This window comes from Crinia signifera, chromosome 5 (assembly GCF_055691185.1).
Source record: "Crinia signifera chromosome 5, ASM5569118v1, whole genome shotgun sequence".
In the NCBI taxonomy this organism is placed as follows: domain Eukaryota; kingdom Metazoa; phylum Chordata; class Amphibia; order Anura; family Myobatrachidae; genus Crinia; species Crinia signifera.
In genome coordinates, this window is record NC_139221.1 from 163,048,419 (window position 1) to 163,074,766 (window position 26,348).

Here is a 26,348-nt window from a genome sequence, read left to right on the forward strand (position 1 = left end):
GGCCAGGCTCTTATTGGAATAACTGAATAAGATTACTAATTATTTTGCCCGGGAAATCATTTATCACTGTAATATGTGGTGATAAAAGTTATGTTTTATGGGGATGAATTTATATATTTATTTACTACAACAATATGTAGTGCAAGAGAGATTTTTAGTCAATGCTTCTTGGGAATATAATTAAAATGATATGCAGCATGCCTATATTCTGTGTGTGAGTGAGGCTGTATCTGCATATCATATTAATCATCAGAAGCTCCTTGTGTGTGCTGGTCATAACAATGCAAATAAGACAAATTTTCAGCAAAAAAGGCACCCAACGTTAGCAGAACTGGCCAGAAGCTGCATGGCCTATTGAGTCAAGATGTATGAGGAAATATCTGTATCTAAGCAGAGGCAGAGGTCACAGTGTTAGCAGCTGTGCGAGTGCTGCCTGCGGGTGGGTTGGTTGTGCAATAGTGTTTGGCATATGTGTAAGGGGCATTATGTGTGTCATGTATAAATGCATTAATAATGTGCGACATATGTGTAACAGGCATTATGTGTGTCATGTGTATAAGGGCATTAATAATGTGCAACATATGTGTAAGGGGCATTATGTGTGTCATTATGTGTATGAAGGGCATTAATAAAGGTTGGCATAATGTGTAAGGGGCATTATGGTTATAAGTACATTAATAATGTGTGTTATGTGTAAGGGGCATTACTGTGTGGTATTATCAGGGGTGCCGAGAGAAAGGGGTAGGGGGTACAAATTACCCAGGCCAAAGTCTGATGGAAGGGCCCAGTGGGGGCCCCGGGCCCCCTCCCCTTAAGTGACAGCAGCAGCTGCAGCTCTTCTCCTCTGCCCAGCACCCACACTGCTTTGTGCTGGGTTGCAGTGTGGCCATAGAGGTGCTTAAAATACAATATTTTCTCAGGATTTATTTCTAAGGGTATAATGTGAATAATGTGAGGAGTAATGTACATAAGGTAAAGTGGTACTACTACGTGATGTAACATGAATAAGGGACACCATCGCATGATATAATGTGAATAAAGTTGCACTACTGTGTGGCATAATTTGAATTGGGGGTACTATTGGGTAGCCATGCCCCTTCCCAGCAAGAACACACCCCTGTTTTGGCTGTGCACCGAATGTGTGCATTGTTTCTATTTAAAATATTGCGGGTAGGAGCACCAAAATGATGACTGCTATGATAAGGGTTGATGGTGCTGGGAAAGGGGAGCAGGGTCAGAGGCGGAACTAGTGGCGGTGCTAGGGAGCACCAGCCAAAATCTTGCCTAGGGCGTCATTTAGGCTAGGGCTGGCTCTGGGTCCCTGCCTGGGCTGACCAATCAGAGGATAAATGTTTTGGCCGCGGAACCTTATATAATAAGTATCCCCCGGCTGTGGCATTAATTACCCTGTAGGCTGGTTGGGCCTGGTGCTGGTTCTCTACGAGGGACCCTTAATCCCTTTGTCCCCTGTATTTTGTGAGTCTGGTGCTGTTTTTTTTTTTTTTTAAGAGAGTGGGGGAAGCCACACTCCTTATAACTCTGGTTCTGTTCAATAAAATTAAATGAAATAATTTATAGGATATTATTACAACTAGACTCAGCTGCTGCAAGTGTAAAAAGGGGCTTGCTGGGCTCCAAATTAAGACAATGAAAAGGTTAAAAGAATGAATTAAACTGCACTATTTTAGTAGTATATACTGTAAGTGTATAAAATTTACATAAATATTGTAAGCGTGTCCTGTGTCATTGTACTCAGCGTGGTATGTCTATTATTTTTGAATTTACTACTCAAACAGCGCAGTGTAATTCATTCTTTTAATCTGGTTCTGGTTTTAAAATTTCTGAGGAACCTCTACTTGGATTGTTCCATGAATTTCTAGAACCAGGACCGGGGCTGGTTATGGCCATGAGAAAGGACCCCAGGGGCAAACGCAGGATTTTCAGAAGGGGGTTTCCAGAGGGGCGGAGCAAAGCACGGAGATGGACACTTAGGTGACCCAGTATATGCCGGGTCAGTTAAAGTATTATAGATAGACCAAATGTATATAAATAATAATAATAATAATAATAATAAATATATATAGTGGAGTGGGCTTATTATTCATAATTTTCTGGTGGGAGGACAGCTTGCTTGACTGCAGATATCTCCAGTTCCCGGAACTAGATTTCTTAGATTTTAATGGAATTAAAAACTAGAGAATCCCACCTACCAAATGGTACTGGGGACTAGGGGATCAGAGTTCAGGAAGCAGAGTAATCCGCCAACGAGTATATAAAACTACATACCAGGTGTGTGGAGCTGGAGCAGTAACCAGCTGCTGGAAGGCTAATATCTCTGGTTGTGGGAAAAGCAGAGAAAAGCTACTAGTGTCCCTCAAAGGGGGAGAGTCCCAGCTTTTGGAATCTACCCTCAGAAAAACTCAAGTCAGACAGAACCTGAAACATCTGACTGGGAAATGCAATTAACAGGCTTGGACGGGGACCACTGCTTTGAAGTCAGATATCTCCGGTTCCCAAGGGCCGATTTTTAAAATTCTTGTACCCATGGAAAGAGGGGACCCTCAGCTTTCAGCCTAGGGCCCTTAGACTCCTGGGGGGGTTTCTGGGTACTCAGAAACCCCCCATGCGTGTGCTACTGGACCCCATGCCATTTTTTTTATTTATTATTGTTTTATTTCTTTTTACTCTTTTTTATTATACTGAAGCCTGCACGGATCTGACTGATCCGTGCAAGCTAATGGCAGATGCACCTAAAAAATGAGTTGGATTTTCCAGGTGTATTTTTGCCGCAATTAGTTTCCCTTGTTTGGCTCCATTAGTGCAGGGTTGGTTACAGGGGTGTAACCAGAACTTTCAGGGGAGACATAACAATATACTGAATGGTCCCCTGTCCCAATGATTGTTGAGAGAGACCTTTCAGCAGTAGTTATTGACTTCTTGTTCATGTTCTGAACTACAGTTGTGCCATATTTAATGTTGTGCCCAGGGTAAGTGCTACGGTGTTAACACCCCCCAGCAAACTATAAATTTGCACCGTCCTGCAAATATGTTTTCTTGACATGTCTCTTTACAATGCTTTATATGTTGAAATGTAAAGTGCAATATGTTGGAGGGGGTGACAAGGCCCAGACGCAAGTCTGTCAGTATTCAGACATGTTCTTACTGTGCATTACTCATATTCCTGACTATGATATGGTACAGACTATGCAGAATTATTATATATGTGCTGTATAGCTTCACGGTGTTCTAGTAGCAGAAACCAATGTTGTTATCTTAAAAAAAGCTGTTAGTGTTGCACTACTGTAACTCACAGGGCTGGAATGTAAATGGCATTTTCCAAAAATATCTCTTCTACTTTTGGAGACACTTATTTGTGCACTTATTTATGAAAGACACACAATTTGTTTTGCCTTTGACAGTGCAGTAGAATTATAGAATCTGCATGATGATTAAAATCTTCATATGTCTGCCAGTTATTCTCAGCAGCATTCTGTAATCAGCCTCTGAGCCCTCTATCCATTATTTAGAGGCTGATACTTAAAACTCAGGCTTTAAAAGTAAAGAACTGGCTGTTAAGTTCATACAGTAAGCCCAGGTACTGTAGCTGATAATACATAAATATATATTGTGTGTGTTATACTGTAACAATTTCATTTTCTATTGCATTATCCATCCAACTATGTGTACTATGAAGTCTTGTGAAAATAAAGAGAATACAAAAATCAAAAATGAATTAAAAGGAACAAAAAACTCTGTTCTTTAACTGATACAACTGGGAAGAAGGCCATAAATTCTGAATAAATGAGGATGTACTAGTAGCTTTGTGCCAAGGCTGCATGCAAATTAAAATGGAAATAATCCTGATTTCGTTTTTAGTTGTAAGCCAAACTTGCAAAATAAATGAATGGGTGCAGAGGCAGATTTTGACCTCATGGGGCCCTAGGCAAGATACCAGTTTGGGGCCATTTCCCTTAACAATCCATAACACTATATTCTTGCTGCTGATTGCAGACAGCATCAATAGAGAACCTTCGCTCGTGCACAGTCTAAAAATAAATGCTCAGTTGTGTAACATCAGCATTAGTAGAAATCTGAATCAGGCACTAGGTATTTTGGAAGTAGAATTAATACCAGTGTCACATGTAAAGAAAACTGACTGCCCACATAAAATGTAAATGAAACCATTTTGTGGCCCAAACTATTTTTATCCAATCAAAGTTCATCAAAGGGGCGTTGGGAGTGTGTGCAGGTCTGTGTGATGTTATGACATCACGGGCCAAATGTAATAGGGTGAGAGTTTCAGAAAGTGAGGGATTTGGGAGAGTTTCCCCATGTTTTTTAAAGCAGCAATCAATTACATGGCAAAATCAACCTGGTTTTGCAGAGTAATTGATTGCTGCTTTAAAAAAAAGGGAAAAACTCTCCCAAATCTCTCACTTTCTGAAACTCTCACCCTATTACATTTGGCCCCACATGTTATTCACATAATCCTTCTCTGGAAACTTTTTGAATGTCCAGGATATCTTTATGGGGCCCCTTGGGACCTATTGGGCCCCCCCAGCCTAGAGACGAGCTGCTCCATCACCACATGACAAGAGGAGGACGGAGGTGAGGGAAGTGGATGATCCAGGCACGGTTAGCAACAGGCGGCAGAGCAGCGGCCAGGGCCCCCAGCCTCAGTGGCAGTGACGGATGCCCTCGGCATGGACCCCCCTCCACCCACCTGTGGCCAGAGCCCCCCCAGCCTCAATGTAAGTAACTGACGCCTCTGGCCTGCAGCCAAAGGAGGACAGAGGTGAGGAGGGAAGTGGATGATCCCAGCATGACAGGCGGTGAAACAGCAGCCATGGCCCTCAGCCCCCCTCCCTCTTACTCCTGGGTACAACCACGTGGGGAGCCCCCCAGGGAGGTGAGGGCCCAAAACTCCTAAACAAACCGCCAAGTCTTGCCCCTGGCCTCACTGACTGACTCTACCCCCTCTCCCTGCACGCTGGCTCCCCCCCAGCTACAGCTCCAGCCAGGGCCCTGACACACGGCCCACCCAAGCCTACAGCCTTATGTCCATCCTGTGGAGGGCTGTAGGAAGATGGACTGTTGAGCCCTTCTGCTGCTGCCCGCGAGCAGCATGATCAAGATGGTGCCGCTAATGGCTACCTAGGAACTGTGCACTCAGCCATATGTACTCCCATGTCTCTGCTTATATTGGGGCAGATGTATTAAGCCTTAACAAGAGATAAATGCAAGTGTGATAAGGAGAGATAAACGTCCAGCCAATCACCTCCTTTCTGACTTTTTTCAAACACAGGCTGTAACATGGCAGTTAGCAGGTGATTGGCTGGATGTTTGTCTCTCCTTATCACCCTCGGATTTATCTCTTGTTAAAGCTTAATACATCTGCCCCACTGTTACCTACCTGGCTGTTGCGGCGACCAGTGGCGCCACTGATGGCTGCCTAGGCGCTGTGCAGCTCAGCGGGTATATGTTCCCTGTGTGATAACTGTACTGTCTCTGCTTGTAGTGTTACCTACCTGGCTTAGCTGTCTAGGCGCTGTGCAGCTCGGCAGGTATATGTTCCTGTGTAGTGTCCCCGCCTGTACATGTCCATCACCCTTCTAAGGGTACATGTAGTGTATACCTGTATGTGTTCATGTATATCTGTACTACATCTGTTACCTACCCGGCTGTTACACAGATAAAATTCCTAGTATATGCAAATATACCTGGTCAATAAAGCTGATTTGGATTCTGATTAAAAACATTAGAGTTCCCTGTAATGTCTTTGATATAGCATTGTAATGGGTAACACAGACGCCATAGGTTGTACTGCACTGAATGATATTGTAAATAATACATGTAAATATCTCATAAATGCATTACGTCACTATTGTCATCTCAGTTTTAGCCTCACAGTTAAACAATAGATAGCTATGCACAGGAAGGGTGTCACGGCAACCTGCAGCTCACTAATAAGGCACAGCTATACTGCATGTACAATGAGCAAGGATCTACACACAATGCTGTAATACTGTATGTCATTACATCCTAGGGGTAACTATTACCATAATACAGTAAGTAAGTCTGAGCTACAAAATTAGCATTAGGTTTACATAATAAACAAATAGTGAAGGGAAATATAATGCACATAACCATTACAGCAGGCATCTGAATGTTATTTGTGCTTGTGTGTAACTGGAATACATTAAATTAAGTAACAAGGTGTGGTGCCGTATGAAGTGTAGCACCCATGATTTGATTTGCATAAGCAAAATTGTTTGTTGCCATTTGTTTCAAAGGAACAAGCCTGAGTAATCGGAAACAATTTGTGAAACGTGAAATTCATGAAACTTTATAACTCACAAGGGCCTCCCACTTCAATTACATCCATAAACAACACCCACATACTGTCCTTTTTATATGTGATGTATTGCATGCGACCTGTTGCTCCTCAGCTAGGAGGGGGGCCAAGTCGGAGGTCACACAGGAAACAGGAAGCAGATCCAACATCCGGTTCAGGTCCGATGCGCATCGGACCGAGGGGATGTCAAATACTTCAGATTTGATCCAATTTCTCTCGGACTAGTGTATGAGAACCTTTAAGCTAATGAGTACGCCTTTTCACAACTGCTACTTCTTTCAGCTTACAAGGGAAAAAAAGACTATGCAGAAACTAGGACAAAAAATTCTGCAAACCAATCCCCACCCCAATACAATAAATGAATATATCTTAGTTTATGATAGGTGTAGCAAGACATATATACCATATATACTCGAGTATAAGCCTACTTTTTCAGAACATTTTTTATGCTGAAAAAGCCCCCCTCGGCTTATACTCGAGTGAGGGTCCCACTTCAGTCAATAGGTTTTCCCAGTTTTTTTGTTGTAAAATTAGGTGCCACGTCTTATATTCGGGTCGACTAATACTCGAGTATATACGGTAGTATTTCTACTGACCCCTCTACACCCTATATGGCATTACTGACCCTTCTATATCCTATACTACATCACTGACCTCTCTATATCCTACACTACATTATGCATACCCTCTAACATGACACATTCCATTAGGTACAAATTGCTCTCTTCCTGGACGTCCCTGCCAGTGGCAGTTACAGAGGTTGGACTCCAGCACAGTCCAAAATTCAAAGAGGGGAGTCACATCAGCTGTCAGTGAGTCCAGGACAGAGATGTTTGAGGTGGCAGTAGGTGTGGCTCCCCTTTTTGAATATTGGACTGTGCTGCAAGCTCACATCTGTAACTGAAACTGGTAGGGAAGTCCAGAAACAGATCCCTTTTGTACCTAATGGAATGGGTCATGTTGGAGGGTATGCATTATGTATCCCTTATATCCTACACTACATCATTGACCCCATTATTCCCTACACTACATCACTGACCGCCCTATACCCTACACCAGTGCTATTTTTCTGGAAAAAATATGTTCAGAAACTTCAGGGCTGGAGGTGGGTGCCCTGCCACCACTGCAAGGTAGTGTTCAATAAAGTATCAGCGGGTCCAGATTTATTTGTAGAATAATAGCCTGCCCCAATGCTTCGGGCCACTAGGAACCTTTGTCAACCTTCATCTTAATAAATATAAATATATATATATATATATATCAAAAAAGGGGGGTTGTGTCCCTATCCTGCGCCTATAGGTGAGCAGCACTTCTCTAAAGGCTCCGCTGCTATTGGGAGTCTGATGTGTAGGATAGAGAGAAAAAGGAGTAGAGGTGCGCTCAGAAGGTGATATCACCAATCAACAATTGTAAAAATACAAAATTTATTAAATTTATTTCGTACAGTAAAACGATTTAAAATACATTTATGAATGGTTTACAGAAATAATTGATGAATCGTTGTACTTCATAATGATTCCAAACAAAGGTGTAGAGTGAGCATGCGAGATAACCCTACGCGTTTCGTCCACTAGGGACTTCCTCAGGGGTAGTACACCAAGATCTAAAAAAAAAGGGGGTAATGGGACAATGCCGTGAAGAAAGAACTTAAGTGGATATAAAAGATAATTTAGGGCTTAAAAAGCTAGAAGGAAGAACAAATGCGAGGAACAGAAGGAAGAGAGAGGAGGTGGGCGGTTCTTTATAAGGAACTAGTAGTGGAAATGCAGACCAGAATTTCCCAGGTCAACCTTAATGTGGCAAAAGTAGAGAACAAGTAATACACATACCTATGGAATCTTTATATATTAACATACAAGTATATAGAAGCAAACTCTTTACGAGTTTTATACGGAAGGTGTGGTCACCGTGGTGAGTCAGAAGACCCTGTAGTGCTTCCACTATAACAAGCAACGGTATCTGCAGGTTTAATATAATATAAGTAAAAAATCGGATGTGTATAAACCAATCGCATATCAAAAGGTCAATTTTTTCACTGTTACAAACCGGGGCAAATAAGCTTTACAATGTAGATACAATACAGTATGAGTACACCAATGGATCACAAAAGGTCAAGATGAAATAATAAACTGCTAGAATGGTTCTAATTAGGAAGATAATCAATGGGAGCATATATACTTATCAGAAACAGGTGAGTCTCATCTGCACACAATAGTGTCATAGTAACGGATTTACAGAACAATACATTTCTTGAACACAGATATTATGGATAAAATACAGCAATGGATGGTACATACCAGAATAAAAGGCGAAATGGCACACCTCTCCGACTGATGTCTATTTCAGATATATAGTTGATTCTAAATGTCAACACATATGTCTGTTAGACAATTTACAGGTGTACAAATAGTGCTGTTTAGCACGACAGATGGAGGTTGAGATGTAATACTCTCTAAGGGTAATGGTGGTTGGAGCAATTAGGTAACTGATATATATCGGTCTCAAACAGATAATCTAAGCCTACCGGTAAAAATATAAAACAAAAAAAGGCTGTACATAATAAAACAAAAAAGGCTATACATAACGCCTAGGTATATGGTGGCCAAACAAGTGCCTCTGTGTACTGATTTACATAAATAAAGATTACAGCGCTCTTACAATCAACACACCTTTAAAATAGCAAGTTTTATTCCCATGAATATTCACTTGTTAAAGTGCCCCATTACAAAGATGTGTAACACACTGGAAGTGTGTGACCACTAGGTGGGTCCAGTATCACAGCAGAGCTTCTCTTTTAGAAAATGCAGTTCATACTATATAAACAACGCTTTTACAATAAGACACAGTTAAGGTTAGATGTATATACATGAAAAAATGCCTTGACATACATAAGTAGTAATTATACAGGACCAACGTCATTCTAGAAGCACTATTAGCCCCAGCCCCAGTAACCCAGGTAACCAGGGAACGCTGGCAGCGCCATTAGCCCAGTCCACGTTACCTTGGTAACCCTGTTACATACTCCACGTAGCGCTTAGACATAGACGCTAATGGAACGCACGGCGCTCTAATTAGCCTGTACTCCCGGACGTCCGCCCTCCCAGAGCGAGGGTTGAGACGCAGTTGGAACGCACAGCGTTCCCGGAAGTAACGACTTCCCGGAGCTATTTCTATAGTATAGGCGGACGCCGCTTATCTCACACTACGCTCATTATCATCTCCTAATGCCCGGCTTACCATTATTCTATCCATATCCCCGCTAGAGGCCCTTCTACTGTATAAAAAGGTTTTTTTCCTATAGCCGAATACCGGAAGTGAGGTCACGCTATGACCTGTATATATAACACCACAGAGTAGAGGTTAATTATCTCTCTCCCTGCTTGTCCATACTGCGATAGCTGATTCGGGTAGGTTGCACTCTATTGGTCCTGTATAATTACTACTTATGTATGTCAAGGCATTTTTTCATGTATATACATCTAACCTTAACTGTGTCTTATTGTAAAAGCGTTGTTTATATAGTATGAACTGCATTTTCTAAAAGAGAAGCTCTGCTGTGATACTGGACCCACCTAGTGGTCACACACTTCCAGTGTGTTACACATCTTTGTAATGGGGCACTTTAACAAGTGAATATTCATGGGAATAAAACTTGCTATTTTAAAGGTGTGTTGATTGTAAGAGCGCTGTAATCTTTATTTATGTAAATCAGTACACAGAGGCACTTGTTTGGCCACCATATACCTAGGCGTTATGTATAGCCTTTTTTGTTTTATTATGTACAGCCTTTTTTTGTTTTATATTTTTACCGGTAGGCTTAGATTATCTGTTTGAGACCGATATATATCAGTTACCTAATTGCTCCAACCACCATTACCCTTAGAGAGTATTACATCTCAACCTCCATCTGTCGTGCTAAACAGCACTATTTGTACACCTGTAAATTGTCTAACAGACATATGTGTTGACATTTAGAATCAACTATATACAGGTCGAGTATCCCGTATCCGAATATCCGTTATCCGAATTATTCCGAAATACGGACATTCCAGAAAGTGAAAAAAAATTTTTTTTTTTGCTAAAAACTCACTGGGGACATATGTAACAGCATCACTGGGGACATGATATGTAACTGGCACTATATATGTGCAAGACAATGATTGCTTGGCATTCAAATTCAGTGCTGAGATAGTACACACATTTTGTTTCACGTTTTGAAACCTTGTTTTTTGAACAATTAAAATATGTTTGTGTGTATTTTATGTGGTAATAAAATATATTTGTGTGTATATTATGTGTTTATACAGCATAAATGCAAGATACTTCAAAATACATCATTGAAATATTAAAATATTCCGAAATACGGAATAATCCGTTATCCAAAATTCTCCTGGTCCCGAGCATTTTGGATACGGGATACTCAACCTGTATCTGAAATAGACATCAGTCGGAGAGGTGTGCCATTTCGCCTTTTATTCTGGTATGTACCATCCATTGCTGTATTTTATCCATAATATCTGTGTTCAAGAAATGTATTGTTCTGTAAATCCGTTACTATGACACTATTGTGTGCAGATGAGACTCACCTGTTTCTGATAAGTATATATGCTCCCATTGATTATCTTCCTAATTAGAACCATTCTAGCAGTTTATTATTTCATCTTGACCTTTTGTGATCCATTGGTGTACTCATACTGTATTGTATCTACATTGTAAAGCTTATTTGCCCCGGTTTGTAACAGTGAAAAAATTGACCTTTTGATATGCGATTGGTTTATACACATCCGATTTTTTACTTATATTATATTAAACCTGCAGATACCGTTGCTTGTTATAGTGGAAGCACTACAGGGTCTTCTGACTCACCACGGTGACCACACCTTCCGTATAAAACTCGTAAAGAGTTTGCTTCTATATACTTGTATGTTAATATATAAAGATTCCATAGGTATGTGTATTACTTGTTCTCTACTTTTGCCACATTAAGGTTGACCTGGGAAATTCTGGTCTGCATTTCCACTACTAGTTCCTTATAAAGAACCGCCCACCTCCTCTCTCTTCCTTCTGTTCCTCGCATTTGTTCTTCCTTCTAGCTTTTTAAGCCCTAAATTATCTTTTATATCCACTTAAGTTCTTTCTTCACGGCATTGTCCCATTACCCCCTTTTTTTTTAGATCTTGGTGTACTACCCCTGAGGAAGTCCCTAGTGGACGAAACGCGTAGGGTTATCTCGCATGCTCACTCTACACCTTTGTTTGGAATCATTATGAAGTACAACGATTCATCAATTATTTCTGTAAACCATTCATAAATGTATTTTAAATCGTTTTACTGTACGAAATAAATTTAATAAATTTTGTATTTTTACAATTGTTGATTGGTGATATCACCTTCTGAGCGCACCTCTACTCCTTTTTCTCTCTATCCTACACATCAGACTCCCAATAGCAGCGGAGCCTTTAGAGAAGTGCTGCTCACCTATAGGCGCAGGATAGGGACACAACCCCCCTTTTTTGCTCTATTTTGTGGACCCAGGTCCAGCTGCTAAGTGTACCCCACCTGCTGCCAATTAAACATGCCGTTCTACGATAGATCAAAAAGATCCAATAGAGTTAAAAATATCTGGTACTCTTTACCTAGAACGGCGCCCACGATTGAAATCGCGGGCATCGCGGGTAAAATCGCGGTAATCGCGGGCATCGCGGGTAAATCGCGGGTAAATCGCGGGTACATCAAAATCGGGTACCCGCGATTACCGCGATTTTCCCATAGAGAACAATGTTAAAAAGCCTGATTGACCGCGATTTTAGCGTTAAATGCCTCAATGCCCGCGATTTTCCCATAGGAATCAATGTTAAATGGGCTACAGAGCCCAAATAGCCCCAATTAACCCTTAAATGTCCGCCCAAATTTTTAACGCCACCCCACGATCAACGCCAACCCGAAGCGTGGCGAGCGCAGCGAGCCCGCGAGGGGCGGCGGTACGCGTCCTACGACCTTTTCATGCCCTACTATCCACGTCGGCGTGGAGTTGAGAATAGAATAGTGTGGCGAGCGCAGCGAGCCACCGAGCCCGAAGCGTGGCGAGCGCAGCGAGCCCCGCGAGGGGACGCGGATACCTTCACAGTTATACGCGTCCCCTCGCGGGCTTCACAGGTGTCCGCGTGGCCACGGACACCTGTGAAGCCCGCGAGGGGACGTGCTTACCTGTGAAGGTATCCGCGTCCCCTCGCGGGGCTCGCTGCGCTCGCCACGCTTCGGGCTCGGTGGCTCGCTGCGCTCGCCACACTATTCTATTCTCACACCACGCCGACGTGGATAGTAGGGCATGAAAAGGTCGGAGGACGCGTACCGCCGCCCCTCGCGGGCTCGCTGCGCTCGCCACGCTTCGGGTTGGCGTTGATCGTGGGGTGGCGTTAAAAATTTGGGGGGACATTTAAGGGTTAATGGGCTCTGTAGCCCATTTAACATTGATTCCTATGGCCAAATCGGGTGGATTGAGGCATTTAACACTAAAATCGGGTCCATCGCGGCTTTTAACATTGCTTCCTATGGGAAATCGGGAGCATCGCGTCGCGGGCATCGCGGGTACGTTTATGGCCGGCCGCGACGCGACCGACGCGATTTTTCAGGTTTAACATGGTTTTCAATGGGAAAATCGCGGGCATCGCGTCGGTCGCGTCGCGGGCAGGCATAAATGTACCCGCGATGCCCGCGACGGGCGCCGTTCTAGGTAAAGAGTACCAAATATCTTTCTGGAGGAAGAACAGATGATCGAAACGGAGGAGGACGATTACTACAACTATCTGAATACAGTGGAAAAACTCACCCTAAGGGAGCTAAGGAATTGGTACGATATCAATACCTTAGAAAAATACCTGGAAGTTGGACGTATCCCAAGAGGGTTAAGAATCAACAAAACGCCCACAATGGGTAACAATAATGAAAACTTCCTGACACATTGGAATGCTATTTTGGACGAATGTTCATCTAAACTTATAGCACTAATTGTAGATGAAAGAAAGAGGGAAATCCTCAAAACGGAAGAGGAGCTAAATAGAATTGAGAAACTACTGGAGAAATTCGGTGAGAGCGAGGAATTTAAACGAGATGTCGCGGACATCCAGAGTAAATTAGATGAAGAAGAAAATGACATCATTCGTAGAAAACAGAAAAAATTCATACGCGACAAAAACGACTACACCAATGGGAAGATAAGAAATTGGTCGAACTTTGATAAAAGGACAGAACAAAACCAACTATATACCAGACCCAAAAACCCCGAAGGGTATAGATATTCCAATTACCATCAAAGGGATTCCCGATATATTGATGAACCCAAATATCGCAGGAATACAAGAAGAGACTTTTATAATGGTTGGCAACAACCAGTGTTCAATCAAGAAACCCGAGGTTCTAAATATATACACCCTCGAGATCGATCAGGTCCGAGAAACCCCAGAGATCATTCTGGCCATAGGAATTATAGGGGTAGATCAGACCCCAGAAGACCGCAAATCCATCGCAATCGAATCCCGTCTGAGCACAATTACTACAGAAGCCAGCTAAGATCGCCTTCCCCCGCCCTCCAACACTCCAAACGTTTTTTAGGAGGGAATATGGATCTCCAACGACCCATTTTCCAAAGAGAAGAAGAACTTCATCGTTTGATAGACTCCCCTCAGGGCACAAAGAGAAACCTCAATGGAGAAGACGAGGATGTAGAGGCGGAAGAAAGAAGCCCCAAAAAAAGAAAAGCAACACAGGGTGCAACATCACTGAAACAGGGGTTATTGACCTCACTGCGCGGCAATTACCTGCAACGCAGATCGCAGTTCTAAACAAGGGCCTGAAATTTGCTCCGAACTCCCATGTCAAAAAATTCGATCTGTTTATAGATTTAAATAAATTTATAAGGAACTTAACACTACAGCGACATTTCATCAAAAATCCGACTGTTGAGATGGAAGAAGGTAATAAAATTCAATCCAGAGTGGCCCCCACGTCCAAGTTCTATCCAGTAGAGTCTAGAGGGAGCCACATTGATATTTTTTTCGACTCTGTGAATGATGATTTTCGGAGAATTAAAATAACAGATCATAAATATGATAACAACTTGAACACCCAAGAAGAAAAGGCCATTAAAACCCTGAAAAAAGACAAGGAAATTATTATTAAAGGGGCGGACAAAGGAGGAGCAGTGGTTCTATTAACCACTGAGGCATACTTAAAAGAAGCGTCAAATATTCTTGATGATCAATCCACATATATAAAACTCCAGGAAGACCCTACAGCCAAATTTCAGGAAGAATTATACATCTTACTGACAAATGCATTAAGGAATTTATTGATCACGAAAAAAGAATTTGACTACTTATACGTCAAACATCCTATTATGCCTATATTCTATCACCTCCCTAAAGTCCATAAGGACAAAAACAAACCCCCCGGAAGACCCATCGTGGCGGGTGTAGATTCTCTTAGTGCTAATCTTTCACATTTCGTGGAACTCCTTCTTCAACCATATGTAACCCTCAATAAATCCCATCTAAAGGATTCGACAAGTATTCTACAGAAAGTCCAAACCATCTATTGGCAAGAAGACTATCATTGGCTCACTGTGGATGTGCAGGCATTGTATTCATCCATTCCACACTCAAAAGGAATGGAAGCTGTGAGATGGACTCTCTCCAAAGATCCAAAAATGTCCAAAAATGAAGTGGATTTTATCATTGAGTGTATTAGCTACATACTTACACACAATTACTTCGAATTTAACGGCACATATTACCTCCAACAGAATGGGACAGCAATGGGGACAAAATTTGCCCCCTCTTATGCAAACCTCCTAATGGGGAGATGGGAAGAGCTATACATCTACGGCTCTAGATTTGAACAGCACATCAAATTCTTCTATAGATATATTGATGATTTGATTTTCATCTGGCAAGGGGATGCTTTAAGTATTGAGGAATTTAATTCCTACCTCCAGGTTAATGACCACAATCTAAAATTCACCTCTAAGGCTAACAACAATGAAATAGATTTCCTAGACCTTACTCTCAAGGGAATACCTGGCGAGTTAATCAACACAAAAACTTACTTCAAGGACGTCGACGCAAATAGCTTCATTCCCTACAACAGTTGCCATCACCCAAAATGGAAGGACGGAGTCCCTTATGCACAGTTCTTAAGACTTAGGAGGAACTGTACGGAAATTCAAGACTACACACAACAATCAGAAATTCTCAAAAACAGGTTCATCGAACGGGGCTACGATAAAGTAAAACTTGAAGAAGCTAGAGCAAGGGCAGAAAGATCGGATAGACAAATTATGCTGCGTGATAGAGTAAAGAAGGTCCAAAAAACACCTTATCGCCCATTTATCACCCAGTTTAATAAGGAAAATCGCCAGATTAAAAAAGTCCTTACCAAGCATTGGCATATTCTTCTGAAAGACCCGATCTTGGGCCCAACATTACCACGCTCACCTAATGTGGTCTATAGACGAGCCCCGAACTTGAGAAGCCTGATAGCCCCCAGTCATTTCTGCTCAGAAAAAACCACGCCTAAACCGGGGAAACATTTTCTGAACGACACCATCAGATGTACTCCATGCACCAAGTGCAATTGTTGCAAATACATGGAAAAACAACCATTCATGTGGAAAACAGCGGAAAACAAATCTTACACTTTAAACCAACCTTGTACATGCACCTCCAACTACGTGGTATACAGAATCACATGCGGGTGTGGCCTATATTATATAGGCAAGACCAAGAGGATGTTAAAGTTGAGAGTTCAAGAACACCTGAGAAATGTTAAAAACAAATTGACCTCACACAACCTGCCCCGTCACTATCTGCACAAACATGGGTCCAACCCCGAAAAAAACTTTTCATTTACCGTCCTTGAACACATCCCTCTGAACCCCAGAGGAGGTAATAGAGATCTTACTCTATCCAAACGGGAAACCTTCTGGATATACACCCTGGGGTCCCTTTCACCCAATGGCCTCAACGAAAATATTGACATAGTCTCCTTCTTGTAGTCATTATCCTTCTTTTTCTGAATCTTCTTGTGCTTCTTTCTCTATTTGTGTTTCATTTTATCCACCCTAAATTGGAGCACTCACATTGGTAGTCCTCCAAAAAACTTTTGTACATACAGGACCATTGGAGTTATAAACCTTGCTGTTTGAACATTGATCAATTTTGATTGATCAATGTTCACCATCTAAATTGAAGTAGGCCAGATTCACCTAATATAAATTTATTTTTCCCCTTTTTTTTTTTTTTTTTTTTTTTTTGTCACAGCTTTAGGATATATGTTTATTCGAGGTGGTTATCCGCACCATTGGACTGATCCTCTTTCCCTTTATCCATATTATCTTCACACACGGTACCTATGTTTAAGTATATGCTTCTCTAAGACCACATATTTAGTATTGGCTCTGTTTACTTTACACTATGGCTATATCCCTTAAGGGGTTTGCCACACCCCACCTCCAAAGGTGACACACACCTCACATCATTATCTCCCTTAGTTTGATATTTTGTTTTCATACCCTTAAGTACTGTATATGGCCCACCATATTCTACACATTATTCTTCCACAGTTTTACCACTATTATTGGTAAGGAAATTGTGGCCCTTAGGCTATTCTGCACTTATTAATATTTCCCACCTTGCATTCAAGGGTGTACACTGACTCACTCTGTCATAGTATTACCATCTCTTTCCTTTTTTATATTATCATTTATTAATGATAGAGCATTCTGCACTGATTAATTCTTCCCACCCCTTGGAATTATGGGACTACACGGATTCACTATATTATCATCACTTTTGAATATATAGGCTTCTAGCTAGTTATTCCTATTAATGTTGGCCAATCCCCTCTTATGCACTTAGTTTTGAGGGTTCCCCCCGTTTATATTAATTAGTTACCATATCTCCATAGCGTTGTTTCTCCCATATATATTGGCAGGACATACGCCTACATTCTTAGCGTGTTACTATAGTGATCCAAAAGCTGCCACCCTTTATTAAGCCACACGTCATTCTAGAAGCACTATTAGCCCCAGCCCCAGTAACCCAGGTAACCAGGGAACGCTGGCAGCGCCATTAGCCCAGTCCACGTTACCTTGGTAACCCTGTTACATACTCCACGTAGCGCTTAGACATAGACGCTAATGGAACGCACGGCGCTCTAATTAGCCTGTACTCCCGGACGTCCGCCCTCCCAGAGCGAGGGTTGAGACGCAGTTGGAACGCACAGCGTTCCCGGAAGTAACGACTTCCCGGAGCTATTTCTATAGTATAGGCGGACGCCGCTTATCTCACACTACGCTCATTATCATCTCCTAATGCCCGGCTTACCATTATTCTATCCATATCCCCGCTAGAGGCCCTTCTACTGTATAAAAAGGTTTTTTTCCTATAGCCGAATACCGTAAGTGATGTCACGCTATGACCGGTATATATAACACCACAGAGTAGAGGTTAATTATCTCTCTCCCTGCTTGTCCATACTGCGATAGCTGATTCGGGTAGGTTGCACTCTATTGGTCCTGTATAATTACTACTTATGTATGTCAAGGCATTTTTTCATGTATATACATCTAACCTTAACTGTGTCTTATTGTAAAAGCGTTGTTTATATAGTATGAACTGCATTTTCTAAAAGAGAAGCTCTGCTGTGATACTGGACCCACCTAGTGGTCACACACTTCCAGTGTGTTACACATCTTTGTAATGGGGCACTTTAACAAGTGAATATTCATGGGAATAAAACTTGCTATTTTAAAGGTGTGTTGATTGTAAGAGCGCTGTAATCTTTATTTATGTAAATCAGTACACAGAGGCACTTGTTTGGCCACCATATACCTAGGCGTTATGTATAGCCTTTTTTGTTTTATTATGTACAGCCTTTTTTTGTTTTATATTTTTACCGGTAGGCTTAGATTATCTGTTTGAGACCGATATATATCAGTTACCTAATTGCTCCAACCACCATTACCCTTAGAGAGTATTACATCTCAACCTCCATCTGTCGTGCTAAACAGCACTATTTGTACACCTGTAAATTGTCTAACAGACATATGTGTTGACATTTAGAATCAACTATATATCTGAAATAGACATCAGTCGGAGAGGTGTGCCATTTCGCCTTTTATTCTGGTATGTACCATCCATTGCTGTATTTTATCCATAATATCTGTGTTCAAGAAATGTATTGTTCTGTAAATCCGTTACTATGACACTATTGTGTGCAGATGAGACTCACCTGTTTCTGATAAGTATATATGCTCCCATTGATTATCTTCCTAATTAGAACCATTCTAGCAGTTTATTATTTCATCTTGACCTTTTGTGATCCATTGGTGTACTCATACTGTATTGTATCTACATTGTAAAGCTTATTTGCCCCGGTTTGTAACAGTGAAAAAATTGACCTTTTGATATGCGATTGGTTTATACACATCTGATTTTTTACTTATATTATATTAAACCTGCAGATACCGTTGCTTGTTATAGTGGAAGCACTACAGGGTCTTCTGACTCACCACGGTGACCACACCTTCCGTATAAAACTCGTAAAGAGTTTGCTTCTATATACTTGTATGTTAATATATAAAGATTCCATAGGTATGTGTATTACTTGTTCTCTACTTTTGCCACATTAAGGTTGACCTGGGAAATTCTGGTCTGCATTTCCACTACTAGTTCCTTATAAAGAACCGCCCACCTCCTCTCTCTTCCTTCTGTTCCTCGCATTTGTTCTTCCTTCTAGCTTTTTAAGCCCTAAATTATCTTTTATATCCACTTAAGTTCTTTCTTCACGGCATTGTCCCATTACCCCCTTTTTTTTTAGATCTTGGTGTACTACCCCTGAGGAAGTCCCTAGTGGACGAAACGCGTAGGGTTATCTCGCATGCTCACTCTACACCTTTGTTTGGAATCATTATGAAGTACAACGATTCATCAATTATTTCTGTAAACCATTCATAAATGTATTTTAAATCGTTTTACTGTACGAAATAAATTTAATAAATTTTGTATTTTTACAATTGTTGATATCACCTTCTGAGCGCACCTCTACTCCTTTTTCTCTCTCTCTCTATATATATATATATATATATATATATATATATATATATATATATATATATACATACAATACTGTAATTGCGCAAATTCCAAACTCTTATGCAGACTCATCCTGATTATAACCATCTGTATGGTGAAGCTCACTCCAATTAAGGGCTTACCCCAGAAGCAGAATTCATGTGGAAACCAGAAGCAGAAGGAGTGCACAATGAGCAGTAGTTCAAAATTTTTACTAAGTGTAAAATGCTCACATACATGTAAATAAAGAAATATCAGCATGAAGTGCAGTCACCGATAAGATTGTAGTAACGACTTTCCAGAATGTTAGATCAGCACCCGAAGGAATGTGGCAGGACATCGATGGCAGCATGCTGTCTCAGCACACAGGAGCATCAACACCAGACGGACAGAAAGCGGCTCGGCAGGACTGGAAACCACATCCCAGCGCGTTTCACGCAGACTTAGAAATATATATATATATTTCTACTATATATTTCTATATATAAAATTTGTATTATTATTTAGAAAAGAAGGCACTCAAAAAGAACTTTAAAATAAAACTTATTTTACGGAAAGTACATTCTGTCCCAGGACACGTTTAGCAGCCCAGTTCCTGATGATTTCATATTTAATGAGGAGAGTAAGAGAAAAGAGGGTGTCAGGGAGAGAGAGAGAGGGAGGTGCCAGGGAGAAAGATAGAAAGTATTATGAACATGAGGTAATTAGGGATAGAGGGTGTCATAAAGTGAGTGGAGCACAAGGTAGGGGTGCGAGCATTAGTTTGAGACGGTGTCAAGGAGGGAGGGAGATGGAAAGAGAGAGAGACTGTCGGGGGGAGAGTGTGTGTTCATTGGGAAGGTCAGAAAGACACAGAAGAGAGAGGGAGAGCAAGAGACAATGGGCAAGACGTAATAAAATGGAGAGTGATAAACAACCAACTAATCAGATTCAGAAAGTCTGAGATTTGGTAAGAAATCTCCAGGTTTTTTTAAAGCGGCAATCATTTACACTGCAAAACCACACTGGTTTTGCAGTGTAAATGATTGCCGCTTTAAAAAACTGGAGATTTCTTACCGAATCTGTCACTTTCTGAATCTCTCATCCTATTAAATCTCACCCACAGTCTGGGACATGGTTGTTTTTCACTCTCAGTTTTATGACTTTTGAAGCTTAATGCATCTGACCCGTCAGGAAGAGTGTCAGAGAGCAGGGGGGAGAAAAGAGTGTGTATCAGGGAGACGGGGGAGGGAGGGGTAGCGAGTGGAAGGACAATACATATATTCACTGGTAGATTGGGTACTTAATGTGCTCCAGGACAAATATCACTGAAGGTGGGATTGTATTTAGGAGAACGAGGGAAACACAGAGGAGGGTGCGGGGACACATACACAAAGATAGAAGCTCAATAGAGAATAGTCTATGTCCCAATACACAGATGTGAACTATCCACAGAATACAAATCATATAACCATATATAAGTATCCACACAAATATTAAGTACAGGTTGAGTATCCCTTATCCAAATATCCGATATCCAAATTATTCCAAAAACTATAGTTTCCAGAATGTGATTTTTTTGTGTGTGATAAAAGCACCACTGGGGACATCTGTAACTGGCACTACTGGGGACATCTTTAGCTGGCACTACTGGGGACATCTGTAGCTGGCACTGCTGGGGACATCTGTAACTGATGCTCCTGGGGGCATGGTATGTAACTGGCACTACTGGGGACATCTGTAACTGGCACTACTGGGGACATCTGTAACTGGCACTGCTGGGGATATTTCTGTAACTGGCACTACTGGGGACATCTGTAGCTGGCACTACTGGGGACATCTGTAGCTGGCACTGCTGGGGACATCTGTAACTGGCACTACTGGGGACATCTGTAACTGGCACTGCTGGGGATATTTCTGTAACTGGCACTACTGGTGACATCTGTAGCTGGCACTACTGGGGACATCTGTAGCTGGCACTGCTGGGGACATCTGTAACTGGCACTACTGGGGACATCTGTAACTGGCACCGCTGGGGATATTTCTGTAACTGGCACTACTGGGGACATCTGAAGCTGGCACTACTGGGGACATCTATAACTGACACTACTGGGGACATCTATAGCTGGAACTGCTGGGGACATCTGTAACTGGCACTACTGGGGACATCTGTAACTGACCCTCCTGGGGGCATGGTATGTAACTGGCACTAATGGGGACATCTGTAACTGGCACTACTGGGGACATCTCTAACTGGCACTGCTGTGGACATCTGTAACTGGCACTACTGGGGACATCTGTAACTGGCATTACTGGGGACATCTGTAGCTGGCACTGCTGGGGACATCTGTAACTGGCACTACTGGGGGCATGGTATGTAACTGGCACTACTGGGAACATCTGTAACTGGCACTGCTGGGGATACCTGTAAGTGGCACTACTGGGGACATCTATAACTGACGCTCCTGGGGGCATGGTATGTAACTTGCACCACTGAGGGCATCTGTAAGTGGCACTACTGAGGACATGATATGTAGCTGGCACTAAATACTGTGTGTGCAAGAAAAAGATTGCTTACCATTCAGTACACAGACTTAAGGGGTTATTCAAGCTTGTTCAGTCCTGCATGCACGCAGTACCGATGTTGCGCGTCTGCGCATGCGGGTTTCTGCGTATGTGCAGACGTATGGTGTGTGCACCATAGGGCGTGTGGGGGGCGTGCACCATGTCGGCGTGTGGGGGGCGGAGAAGGGCGGCGGGCTGCCTCATTACCATATGAGAATGCCTAGCGTTCTCATGGTAATGAGGCCGTGATGCAGGAGCTGCAGGAGATGCAGGAGCAGGGGGCGGGCATCTCCTGCAGCTCCGTGCCATATCCGTGCCAGAGTGCACGCATATATAAGTGACTTAAAAGTCACTTATATATGCGTGTACCTTCCACATCTTTCGATGGTCGCCGACCATCGAAAGATGTGGGAGGTTACCCGCAGGCATACGAATGGATGTTTATGCTAAACATCAATTCGCAGCCTGTGCGGGCGAACCCACACTGCGAGAGGGGGCGGGTGGGTGTTCATTCGCCAGGCAGGGTTTGGTGGATTTGCAAGGCTGCAAATTCGCAGCCTTGCGAATCAACCAGAATAACCCCCTTAGTTTCATGCATAAATAAGTTATATTTATGTGTACAAGATGTGTTCGATGTGTTTGTACAACATACATGCAAGATAAATCATTGAAATATAAAAATAATCCAAAAATATGGAATAATCCGTTATAAAAAATGCTTCTGGTCCTGAGCATTTTGGAAAAGGGATATTCCAACCTGTTTAATTTAATGACATAGCAAGCATATGGACATACAGTACATTCATTTACCTTCCATCCGCAGTGACTGCTTTTTGCTGACCATCTGGGAAACATACTGTAAGATCCACCTTTCTATGCAGAAGATTTTCTTTCGATTCCTCCATACTTTGGTTTCCCATGCCATCGGATTCTGAAGATGACATATGTTCCATCCCTGGTTTGGAATTAGAGTGTACTGGTGGCGGAGGGGCACGGGCTTTCATTTTCTTACTAAAATAAGAAGTATAGACAGATTACTATGATACTAGCAAATGTATTTATTTTATTTACTTTTTATAACAAGTACATTTCTGTATGGTGGGCCTGATTCAGACCTGACCGCACGGCTGCACAGCAGTTGATTATTTGCACAGCAGTTGATTATCGATGTGTTACACATGGGTACGGGCCGCATTGCATGTGTGATCAAGGGCGGGATGTACCAAGCAATTGTGGTAAATCCCGCTGCACATCGCATTGATACTATTTACATATGCACTAATGTGCAATTAGTATCACAAGGGGCAGCTCTTGCGATAAGAGCTGCCCTTTGAGAAGCAGGGGGAGGGGGTGAGCGGGTCTCCCTCTCCTCCTGTGCCCAGCAGTCTCCTGCTCAGATGGCTGCAGGCACTGCCAGGCTCCACCTTCCTATACCAGGAAGGTGCTAGGGAGGAGGAGGTGACGGGTCTGGGCAGCACAGCAGGAGGCTGACCGGACATCAGGTGAGGGGGCCGCGGGCATTGCAGGCTTTTTACCACATTTTCCGATAACTGGTTTTTACCGCATTTTCAGTTTAGTACATCCCACCCCAGAGTCTGTTCGCTGGCTGTGCGCACGTTGAGTAACAGGGAGCAAATTTATTCGCAAGGTGTGATTGCACTGCAGTGGGGCGGAGGCTAAACTGATCGCTGGCCGTGCTAATCTGTGTGGTACGATCAGGTCTTAGTCAGGTCCGGTATGTAATAAATGTTCTAATACTACATTTTAACCTAAGACATATACAGACCTCAGGCTAGATGCACTAAGCTTCAAAAGTGATAAAATGGAGAGTTATAAACAGCCAGCCAATCAGCTCCTGCCTGAAATTTTTCAAACACAGCCTGTAACATGGCAAGTCGGAGCTGATTGGCTGGCTGTTTATCACTCTCCATTTTATCACTTTTGAAGCTTAGCGCATCTGGCCATTCATCAGTTAGGCATAAATACACCTAGAAAGTGCAATTGTACATGGTAAAACTACTGTATGTTGCACTGCTGCTGATGAGCAAATGTACAATTGGCCTAATTTATGTCTGTATGCAAGGGCTGATTATCACGCAATGGAGTAATTATTGGCAGACTGAGTATATGCAGTTTTAGGACACATCAAGGATCACTAATGCAAGCAGGAGGCATCTGCTTACCATACTGGTGCATCATTGTTGTTTATAAGAAAGCAGAAACAATGCCACCTCCAACCACATCTGATATCTGATTGAGGCTAGGAATGATCATTTACCATCAATGATTTATGGACGATGAAGAATAGTTTTGCCATCGATCGAGGACAACCAGATAGTTCCTCTCTATCGATAACACAGCAGAACTGAATATTTATTTTTCCCCAAGGTGCAAGGACACAGAGCATAACTTTGCCCCTGACACCTGTGAAGCCCTGCCCCTAAGTTCTGATTGGTCCATGGGCCACTCATTTATACAGTTCCAGATCATAAATGATGTTTAATACCGGAGGCTTATAAATCAGTGTTTTTTGGGGGGGGAAATACTGTACAAAGCAATCCAAATACATAATATGTATTGCTTGCTCAATTCCAGGTACAACATATATATCCCTTGTGTAATCTTACTAAATTTATAACTAATTTACAAAATTACTTGTAATTGGTCCCAAATGTGTCAATTAAAATAAACCATCTTTCTTGCAGATGTGGCACATATTATCTGAATATACTAGCAGCACATATTTGTAGCATATGTTTTACTGCTACCTTGTTATGACTCAATAAAAATGCATGGGGTATTCAACTTTTTTCAAATAGCCCCAAAATATGGACAGTTTTTAGTAATTTTTTGGCATGGATTAGCGAGTAATTTGCTGATCCACGCGTTTTTTTACTGTGCCAAATTTTTTGACAAATTGGAAAATCAGCACTTAATTTGAATAGGTCAAATCTAAATTTGACTTAAAACACCATAAAGTGTTTATTTGACTAGTCAAAAAAAAGTCCCTTAATTAAATACCCCCCACTGTATGTTATACAAAGGGGCTGATGCAAAGCAGAAACTATCTTACAATATTTGCTGGTTGGCAATGTTACTGTAGCATATACTGTAGTCCATGCCAGGCGTTATTCATATACACTTACTATGTCACTTATTACACACGAGTACACAAGAGCAATGAAGAAATCACCAATAAGCTCTAGCAGAGATTTGCCAATAGCCAATCACAATTGCTTTTCCAGTGATGCAGAATGTCATAACCATCATTTACTATTGGCAATAACTTCTGCTAGTATATAGCTGAGACCCAGGAACACCAATGCAGGAGTCAACAAAAGTGAGATTTGATGGGCATCCAAAGTACAACTGTTAACATGATGCATGGGTTAAGAATTTTTGAAAAATATAAATCCTACATATAACAATTGCCAATGCTATATCAGGAAAAAATGTGTCCTATGCCAAGCACTAAGGAGAAACGGAGTCCCTGGAAAGGAACAAGTTCAGCGCCCAGTGCATCCTAAGAATGTCCCAGGTCCAGTGGCTTGTGTCTTTCTAGGCTGTAGGATGCAGTTCCTAGCACCCTTCATTCCATATCAGGCTTGCAAAAAAGTGATACACCAACAAGCTGATGAACAACCTCTGAGCCAACAACCCCGTGGCAGTCTGAAAAGGCATGTAAACCATTAATAGCTATAAGAAAGCCCAAATACTGACTGCAATGCACCAGGAACTGGCTGAAAAGCTTAACAAGTTCTAGTGTAAATTCGAGAAGGAAGTCCCATGCATCAGCCCTCTCCCTGATCATGGCAAAGTTGCTTCACCTCCCCATCACCCTGGCCATCACTCCCAGGTCCTTTAGGTGAACCAAGGTGGGGTAGAAGCATTGTTCAAAAGGGTCAAACTAAAGAAGGCTGCGGGCCCAGATCGAGTGTCGCCATCTACTCTAAAGACTTGTGCTGCGCAGCTTTCCCCATCTTTACTGAGATCTTCAAATGCTCAATTATTGTCCCGGGCCCCAAGAAGTCACCTGTGAAGGACCCAAATGACTACAGGCCAACATCAGGCTAACATCAGTGGCCATGAAAGCATCTAAGAGAAGCAACTTACACCCATCTCCATTCCACTGAGCGATCAGATGCATCAACGATGCAGTCAAGCTAGGGCTGCACTATATTCTACAACACCTGGATCACCCAGGCACCTACAGGGTCCTATTCATCGACTTCAGCATTGCATATAACACAATCATCCTCTGTATCCTGCAGCCCAAACTTCTCTCCCTAGGAGTCCCAGAATCAACATGCTCCTGAATT

At 42.2% G+C, this 26,348-nt stretch overlaps 1 protein-coding gene across 5 annotated transcripts in view; it reads right to left on the minus strand.

The window, feature by feature from the left end:
• COBL (cordon-bleu WH2 repeat protein) overlaps positions 1–26,348 on the minus strand; it is a 482,604-nt gene that overhangs the window by 341,108 nt on the left and 115,148 nt on the right. For all 5 annotated transcript variants that reach the window (XM_083188208.1, XM_083188209.1, XM_083188207.1 and 2 more), the window contains one exon: positions 22,840–23,040. In XM_083188208.1, coding sequence (XP_083044334.1) covers positions 22,840–23,040 — 201 coding nt within the window. The remainder of the gene's footprint in view (positions 1–22,839; positions 23,041–26,348) is intronic.